Source organism: Eptesicus fuscus, chromosome 21 (genome assembly GCF_027574615.1).
Source record: "Eptesicus fuscus isolate TK198812 chromosome 21, DD_ASM_mEF_20220401, whole genome shotgun sequence".
Lineage (NCBI taxonomy): Eukaryota > Metazoa > Chordata > Mammalia > Chiroptera > Vespertilionidae > Eptesicus > Eptesicus fuscus.
The window spans coordinates 25912884-25922015 of NC_072493.1; the positions used below are offsets into that span (position 1 = coordinate 25912884).

At 44.3% G+C, this 9132-nt stretch overlaps 1 protein-coding gene across 3 annotated transcripts; it reads right to left on the reverse strand.

Annotated features, from left to right (window-relative positions):
• Nucleotides 1-443: 443 nt before the first annotated feature.
• Nucleotides 444-9074, reverse strand: LOC103284432 (cytochrome c oxidase subunit 4 isoform 1, mitochondrial). Of its 3 annotated transcripts, none has more exons than XM_054710384.1 (5): nt 8958-9074; nt 7720-7795; nt 2393-2560; nt 1606-1737; nt 444-701 (listed from the first exon to the last, which is right to left on the reverse strand). In XM_054710384.1, exons 2-5 carry the CDS (start codon nt 7790-7792, stop codon nt 565-567), a joined length of 510 nt encoding a protein of 169 aa, XP_054566359.1. In that variant the 5' UTR covers nt 7793-7795; nt 8958-9074; the 3' UTR covers nt 444-564. The 3 variants fall into 3 exon arrangements, with proteins under 3 accessions (XP_054566359.1, XP_008137952.2, XP_054566360.1); XM_008139730.3 differs by having other exon boundaries at nt 7720-7793; nt 8953-9073; XM_054710385.1 differs by lacking the exon at nt 8958-9074 and adding an exon at nt 8368-8390 and having other exon boundaries at nt 7720-7793.
• Nucleotides 9075-9132: the final 58 nt, after the last annotated feature.

Genomic DNA, 9132 nt, shown 5'->3' on the forward strand with positions numbered 1-9132 from the left:
ACTCATAAAAATCTCATCATAAACCGAATTAAAACATCCCACATCAGATGACTCTATATTTTTAGTTTTTACATTATGTCCCTGTATACAATCTATTTTTGCCGTTTCATTTACACCCAAAATATATTACTTCAGACACTTGGGAGATGCCTCTTGTGTTACAAATAACACTTTCATTTAGTTATCATCAAGAAATCAATCACGCCCTAACCGGTTTGGCTCAGTGGATAGAGCGGCGGCCTGTGGACTGAAGGGTCCCAGGTTCAATTCCAGTCAGGGGCATGTACCTTGCTTGTGGGCACATCCCCAGTAGAGGGTGTGCAGGAGGCAACTGATCGATATTTCTCTCTCATCGATGTTTCTAACTCTCTATCCCTCTCCTTTCTTCTCTGTAAAAAAACAATAAAATAAATATTTTTTAAAAAAGAAATCAATCACAAGGATTTCAAGTAAACTGTTTGTTTATTTGCATTGGGACTGCAACATAGCAGTTTCCAGTGAATATGCAGAACTGCAAGGAAATGACAGAACAAGGTGAGGGTCAGATACGTGAATAGCAGATTCTTATTTCTTCCACTCGTTCTTGTCGTAGTCCCACTTGGCAGAGAAGCCCTGGATCGGGCTGACCTTCATGTCGAGCATCCTCTTGGTCTGCTTGGCCACCCACTCTTTGTCGAAGGTGTGCGGGATGGGGCCATACACTACAGTCCAAAACAACTTCATGAGACAACACTATCTTGACTAGTTGTTTCTGAAGTAATGTGCTATACTGGTTAGGTCTGCTACAACATACAGGCAAGCAGGTCAGTGAAGTCGTCTGCCACTCAACACCAATGCCTATGCAAATGCACTGGTTTTGAATTCTGGGCACTGACAACTCTTGATAGTTCCAAATTATTCCTTTGTAAGTTAGCAATTAAACACTTAAGCTAAAATCAGAATGTCTTCTCTATAGGATATAGCTAATAGGGTTATAGAGTAGCACAGAGCATAAACAGAGCCAAGGTAACTTGGGAGAGGATCAAAGATATATCCACAATCAAATCACAAGTACAAGATTATTATCTACTCAGAATGGGAAAATACCTATTCTGTCTGGACATACAGAACACAGAAGAGGCAGCACTAAGATGAGTAGACAATCCCAACACTGAGCAGAAACTAGTAGGTCTTCTGACCCAGAATTCTAGTTCTTGAGATTCAGTCCCTAAACAGCTAAGCGTCCTTTAATGAGTAAGTTTTCTTCTGTTTTATCGAACCTTTACTACGTCACCTGATAACTGACTGGTGAGCAAATACCTACTGAAAATGTGGTATACTGTACAAAGTAGGTAAGCAGTTCACTACCACGCAGCTATGGCTCACCCTGAATGAGATTCTGGCTTAGATAACTTCAGTTCACACAAGCCATTTTCACAAACCTGATCAACAGTCCTGGGATGGAACCTAGACTGGAGGACCCTATCTTATGTGAAGACTCCCCCACCCCCGCCCACTCCTGGGAACTGAAAGACGAAGCTGTGCTGGCAACTCCAGCTCTTGTGTTGCTGGGGGCTTTTCACCTGAACCATTCCAGGCACACAGCCCCTTGTTTCCTCTACTCACCATAGCGCTTCTCCCAGATCAGAATGAGAGCAGTGAAGCCGATGAAGAACATGGCCGCACCCACAACTGTCTTCCATTCATTCGTGCTCCTGTTCATTTCAGCAAAGCTCTCATTGAACTTAATGCGATACACTGGGAACATAAAGAACAGCCAACAAGCTATGGAGACCAACCACTCCCTCATCCACAATGCTCCACCATTTGTCCCCGAAATACAGTGAAGGATGAACATGGAGCTGAGAAATACAACAGAGAAGCCTGAGGCCATAAAACACTCATGCATGTACACACAAGCTGTTACACATGCACATAAGGGGTCAAGGAAGTAAGAAAATGCACAAAGTTTGCTTTGGGCAAAATAAAGAATAAAAATTAGAGAAATGAAAAAAACTGAAATTTTTCCATTCATTGTAAGGGCTAATTTAATTATTTTCATTTCCCTTTCCTACCTGATGTTTTGCTGACGTTACGTCAATAATTTATAGTAAACCCAGTCCCACCCAGCAGAGGCAGAGATGCTGCATCCACATGCTACAGACTCAACTGACCCAAACTTAACTGTTCTGCATCCATGTTCATGCTTCTCCCCAGGGTAAGAGCCCCATAAGCACAAAGGAGCCTGGGCAGAGGTCCCCAGCCAGCAGACCACAGAAACTGGGCCCTGGAACAGCCCCACACAAACACAACACACCAAGCCTCGCTGTATGCTAGTCTCTGGGCAGCACCCCAGTGCTCATAGTAAAAATGATCTCTCTCACATTGTATCTTACTTCCCTTCAATACCCACATTCAACTTTTTCATCAATCGACAGACTATTCCAGGGGTTCTTCTCCTTCTCTTTCAAGGCCTTCTGGCTGGCAGAAAGGTTCTTGACGTGGGCCACATCAGGCAAGGGATAGTCACGTCGATCAACATAACTCGGGAGAGAAAAGTCTTCACTCTTCACAACACTCCCTAAAAAACAGTGGATAAATAGTTGAAAATTCACATAGAGTCACAGTTACAAACCAGGTGGTACTTTCTAAAAACCAAAATAAGCACATGTATGCACACCCTGAAAACCTGTCATTCTAGGGGGCTGCAGCCACTGTTTCAAATAGCTGAAGGACTATCTTATGGAACAGGAAGCAGAATTGTCCTGTGTGGCCCAGACGGCCAAATGAGGATGGTAGGTAGACAGTTAACAGTAGCAGGTTTCATCACAGCAAAACAGAAACCTACCGGGAGCAGCTGCTCAGAGAGGCAGCACTTCTTGCAACTAAGAATATTCACGCAGAGGTAAGACCTTTAAGTCTCTCAGGGTTCCCTGCCCTAGATGGAGACTGAACTAAAGGAAGGCCCTTCTGCAAGTGACTCAAACTAATGAAAAACAAAAACAATATAAAACTCATAAAAGAAGTACGTATTTACTCTAGCCGGTTTGGGCCAGCGGATAGAGTGTTGGCCTGCAGACCAAACGGTCCCAGGTTGATTCAGGTCAAGGACACGTATCTTGGTTGCAAGCTCCTCCCTGGCCCGGGCCCTGTTTGGGGTGCGTGCAGGAGGCAGCCAATCAATGTGTTTTTCTCACATCGATGTTTTTTGTCTTTCCCTCTCTTCCACTCTCTCTAAAAGATCAATGGAAGCCCAGCCAGCGTGGCTCAGTGGTTGAACGTGGACCTATGAACCAGGAAATCATGGTTCAATTCCCGGTCAGGGCACATCCCCAGGTTGTGGGCTCAATCCCCAGTGTGGGGTGTGCAGGAAGTAGCTGATCAATGATTCTCTCTCATCAATGATGTTTCTGTCTCTCTCTCCCTCTCCCTTCCTCTCTGAAATCAATTAATAAATATTTTTTTTAAAAAACGATCAATAGAAAAATATCCTCGGGTGAGTGTTAACAAAAACAACAAAAAAGAAGTATTCAAAGTTGAGAAATAACATATGAAAAGATGGTTACTGCATCAGTGTTTGTTATCAGGGGGGGAAAACAGCTGTGTCCAATAGAGGATGCAGTTAGATAGCTCCTTAGAAATGTATATCATGGAACCATTCATTCACCTGTTCAACAAATGTTTACTGAGCACCTACTATATGCTAAGTGTGGTTCTAGACATCTGAAATCATCAGTGAACAAAGCATAGATTACCACCTACTGGTGACTACATGTTCAAAATGGGAAACCAACAATAAACATAAGAGACATGTAAATTACAGAACATGTTAGAAAATGAGCAAAGGAAGGGAATCAAGAGAATATATGTATAGCAGGAAACAACTCACTACAGTAGAGAGAAGATCCATGTGTTCAAAAGGAAAAAAACAATTATGTGTAGGGAGCGGTTATAGGGTTAAGCCTCGGACTGACCTGTTGGCAAAGCCAAAAACAAGTCCTAGCTTAGAGGGCACAGCCCTCTTAGCATAATTAAGCTTGATCTTGTGATGCTCCCTAGACCTTTCCTGGGTTATCTGTTAACAGTATGCCATGTTACACTGGCAGCAGCTTCATACGTCTCGAGTTTACCATTCTTGATTACATCGTTTTCTCTTGTGCTTCACTTAATCTCATGTTGTTTTGTTCAGTGACATGCTGCACAGGCTTGTAGCCTAGGAGCAATAGGCTATGCCACACAGCCTAGGTGTGTAGTAAGCTCTACCATCTAAGTTTGTGAAATCGCCTAATGACACATTTGCCAGAATGTATCCCAGTTGTTAAGTGGGGCATGACTGTAAATGCTCATAACCTAGGAGCACTCTAAGCATAAAACTGCATTTTCTAGAACAAGAATGGTGAGTTTGTGATCTCAGGGTTGCTAGAGGCTCTTCAGCACTTGGGGCCGGGTCTCCAGTACATGGAGGGTGGCAAGAAGCAAAGGTTAACTTACCAAACATTCCTTCTCAAAAGAGAGAAAAGGGTTTGACTCAGTGAATAGAGCATCGGCCTGTGGACCGAAGGGTCCCAGGTTCAAGTCCGGTTAAGGGCACATATCACGGTTGCAGGCTCCTCCCCAGCCCAGGCCCTGGCAGAGCATGTACAGGAGACAACCAATCAATGTGTCTCTCTCACATCAATGTTTCTCTGTCTTTCCCTCCCTCTTCCACTCTCTCTAAAAAAATAAAATAAAATCAATGGAAAAATATTCTTGGGTGAGGTTAAAAAAAAAGAGAGAGAGAGAGCCCTAACAGGTTTGGCTCAGTGGATAGAGCGTTGGCCTGCGGACTGAAGGGTCCCAGGTTCGGTTCCAGTCAAGGGCATGTACCTTGGTTTCGGACACATCCCCAATAGGGGGTGTGCAGGAGGCAGCTGATAGATGTTTCTCTCTCATCGATGTTTCTAACTCTCTATCCCTCTCCCTTCCTCTCTGTAAAAAAAAAATCAATAAAATGTATTAAAAAAAAAGAGGGAGAGAGGGAGAGAGAGAGAGAGAGAGAGCCCTAGCCGGTTTGGCTCAGTGGAGAGAACATCGCCTGCATACTGAAGGGTCCTGGGTTTGATTCCAGTTAAGGGCACATGCCCAGGTTTTGGGTTCGATCCCCAGTAGGGGACGTGCAGGAGGCAGCCAATCAATGATTCTTGTTGTTGATGTTTCTATCTCTCTCCCTCACCCTTACTCTCTGAAATCAATAAAAATATTTTTTTTTAAATTTTAATAATAAAAGTAAAAATAGAGAAAAAAAGCAAAGAATTTGCATTCTAGAGAATGTTCTGTCATTTCTATCTGCAGCCTGGATGGCCTTTTGGCTGAGCCTCTGGGAAATCTGATGAATTTGAGTTCTCGCAATCAGATGTGTCACCGAACAAATATCCAAACTGATAATAGCAGCTACCAACGGCACTCCATATTGTGTTACTATTTTATGTGAATAACCAGTTCATATAGTCATTATCACTTATATAATTCAAAGTTAAAAAGTAGGCCCTAGCCGGTTTGGCTCAGTGAATAGAGCGTCAGCCTGCAGACTAAAGAGTCCCAAGGGTCAATTCCGGTCAAGGGCATACTAGTGTACCTCGGTTGCAGGCTGGGGATGTGTGCGAGAGGCAACCAATCGATGTCTCTCTCACATCGATGTTTCTCTCTGTCTCTGTCTCTCCCCTTCCCTTCTATTCTCCCTAAAAAATCAATGGAAAAAAATATCCTCAGGTGAGGATTAACCAAAAAAAAATAAAAGAGTAAATGATCTGACTTCTCTAATGGACTATAGTTTCCCCCGTCTGCCTGCTGTGTGCTAGAGATGCAGCAATGAGTAAGACAGGCATGGTCCCTGGACTCAAAAAACTTGCACTCCAGAGGCACTGACAGACAATACTCAAATATACATACAAACCCACAGTATATAAGTGCTCTAAGGAAAAACAAAGCAGGGTGATACGACGGAGAATCTTTAGAACAGGTGTTCAGGAAAGGCTATTCTAAAACATTTCCGTGGAGGGAAATGATTAGAGGCAGCCACCCACAACTCAGGAGCTGGGGCATTTCTTCATAAACGTATGAAGAAAAAATACTGTACACTGACAGCTGGGCCTCTGAGCAAACAAGGAGGGCTGGTTGGGCTCTTTACTTGAATATGATATAACGAGATGAGAAAGGCCAACTTCAGATCTTCCTTTAGGTATGAGAAGGCACTAGAAGTTTTCAAGAAGGGACTGATTTGATCTTACTTCCTCACCACAAACAATACCTAAGAGTAAGTCACAGCCAATGCCACTATAAGGAGATAGAAGTTGGCTTCTTATAAAAGACCAGAATGACCAAAGGTAGATGAAGTAATTTGGGGGGTGATGGAGATGTATGTCCTGATGGAGTCATTGTTACACACTGTGTGAGCTTATCAAAATCCATATTTTACTTTCCATAAATTATACCTCAAACGCAACAAACAAAAAACATCAGCAAACCAAAATGGAAATAAAATGTGATCTTTGTCATAGTGACTTCTTAGGCTTTTAATGAAGGTGTTTCTTTCTGTATGTATGAAACAATGATTTTTTTTTTCCTTATTACTTACTTGTTTAAATAACAGACATTTCAATAACACTCTTAATAAAATGATCTGTTTGAGAGTCTGTATCCATAGTGTTATCCTGGGCAATAAGGAATATAGAGAAATTTAAGACAACAGTATCACTAATTAAAGGACACAATTTCAAGAAAAATTCACATATAAAGCAGTTCAGTTAATAGAAGTTACTAGTTATTGATCCCCTAGATACATAAACCTTGCTTTCCAAGTTCATCATACACCACTCAAGCCTTATATAATTGACCCCTCAGTAATACACCTTGCCATGCTGACTTGAATTTTGTCCTTTTGCTTACTTTCCCTCTGCCTGGAATGCCATTCCCCTATTGAATGTGAGGTTAAATCTACTGGTCTTTCAGCAAAGCAAAGCCTCTCCTCCAGAAGCTTCCTCTGAACTCCAAGCCAGGCTAAATGCTTCTCCTCAGGGGCATCTGTTACTGAAACACTGTCTATATGCATCTGTCCCTCTCCAGACTGCAAACATTCTTGCGGAAAGATTCCACATCTCATCTTGGTTTTATTCTCTGTGCCTGACAGTGTCTGGTACAAAGAAGATGCTTGATAAGTGCAAAACTGAACTTGCTATGTGCCAAGCACTGAACTAAGCTCTTTACATATATTTCAGGTAAGAAAACAGATGCCTGAACTTAATAGCTAGTCTGAAACTAAAATGAGATTAAACCCAGCTCAGGTAGGAAGCCCAAGCTCTTTCCCTTCCAATGCCCCAATAATGTAAACAGTATTAAAGGTAATTGATTGGAAGTTTTTTGTTGTTTTTTTTGTTTTTTGATTGGAAGTTTTTTTGGAGGGGGAGATGGTCATTAAAACCAGGTATAGTTCAGAGGAACTCTTGAAAGGGATGGAACTTGAACTTGAAAAGGAAAAAGGAGAAAATATCAGTAGATGCAAAGACCCAGGACTAGTATTCAATGATTCATAAGTAATCTTTCATCTAGAACTATGTATCCCCTGTTAAAATATTTATCCCCCCCTCAAATCCCTCAACACCAGGATCTTAGCCATCTGTGTTTGAAACTCCAGCACAGGGCCTTACACATAGCGAGAGCAAAATGAAATTAGCTCAGCCTACTTTAAAAGTAAAGTTAACTTACCGTGTGCTCGTGCACACACCGAGGTGGAAATTGCTCGCTTGCCAATCAGGCTAAATACTCTGGTAGTCAACATTCTGAAAGAGAAAAGTGTACACCTTCTCTATGAATGAGGGCAAACACCCATTAGGAACGATTCTTCTTTTTGCATTTTCAAAGTCAATGCAATTCTTTTGTTTTCTTCTCCCCAACATAAATGGCCCCTTCATTACTGACTCTGAATTCACAAAAATAACCTAGGATAAGGTTTTTCTTGGTAGTCAGCACGTCTTTATGGAACTTCATTAAAAACCGAATGCCATAATATATACAAGATTCAGGCAATTAGTAGAAAATTGGCTTCCTTAAAAAACAAGGAGAAAGAATTATAGTAAGGACATTGAAAAAGCTAGAAATAATAAAGCACTGTGGTGCCCTGATGGGCTCCATTGTTTGGAGGGAAAAGGTAACGAATGGCTCACAGGAACTGTGGCATGCGCTGCATTCCACTTAGTATTTAGGAAGGGGAAACCGGGGAGAAAGGCTGCAAACACGGTCCTGGCTCAGTTCCAATCCCTGCAGATAACGGGTGACCTGGATGACCCACACCTCACCTGGACTCTTCCTGATTCAGGCCTATCTCCCCTACCCACCCTTCCTTTAAAATTGGACCTGTTGCCGATGAATAGGCTCCCCAACACATTCAGAAAATACCCCAACTGGGGCCGAATAAACAGAAGCATGACGTCAGAGCAGAACTTCCTCCAGTATCGCTTCAATTCTCCCCCACATTGCCAGGCCCGCGTGTGGGTGGACGCTGGACGCCTTCCAGACGGGGAAGCGGAGCGTCTCTACCCGAGCCCCGTTAAACCCGGGGAGATCGTGCAGACATCGTTTGAAAGGGTCAGAGCAGAGGCTGCAACGCAGGCCCCGGGCCGCTCCCGGAAGGCCAGCAGGCGACCTGCCCCTAGTGTCCGCTCCCTCGACTAGCGGGCGCTCCAAGGTCAGAGCCCGAAGCCAGTCCGCGGTCAGGGCAAGGCGGGAGGAGCCGGACGGAGGCTTCTGAGCCGCACATAGGCCGCGACCCGGCGGGCCCTTAAGTCTGGAACCCCGCAGTCCAGCCTCAATGTCAACGGGTCTGAGGGCCAAGCGCCGCTTCCTGCTGGCGCCGGGCCGCGGGCATTCAGGCCCGATGGCTTCCGGCCCCCAACCCTCCCCGGCTTCCCAGCGGCGCGGGCCGGCCACCGCTCGCCTCACCTGCCGCCGCCGCCGCCGATCAGCCGCAGCGCACCGTGCCCGCCACGACCGCCCTCTACACCCCTGTTGCTCGCGACCGGAAGAGAGCGAGGCCGTGCCGCAGAGCACCACGGGAGCGTGGAAGACTCCACCTCGCGCCCGGCAGCGCTAGAGGTCACTGAAGAGGAAGGAGGGAAAAGC

Coding starts and splice junctions, on each gene's coding strand:
- LOC103284432 (XM_054710384.1), bottom strand. CDS start 7,792: ATGTTGACTACCAGAGTATTTAGCCTGATTGGCAAGCGAGCAATTTCC. Junction 2,561..7,719: donor GGTGTGTGCACGAGCACACG/GTAAGTTAACTT, acceptor ACTGTTTTTTAG/GGAGTGTTGTGAAGAGTGAA. Junction 702..1,605: donor GATCTGGGAGAAGCGCTATG/GTGAGTAGAGGA, acceptor TTTGGACTGTAG/TGTATGGCCCCATCCCGCAC.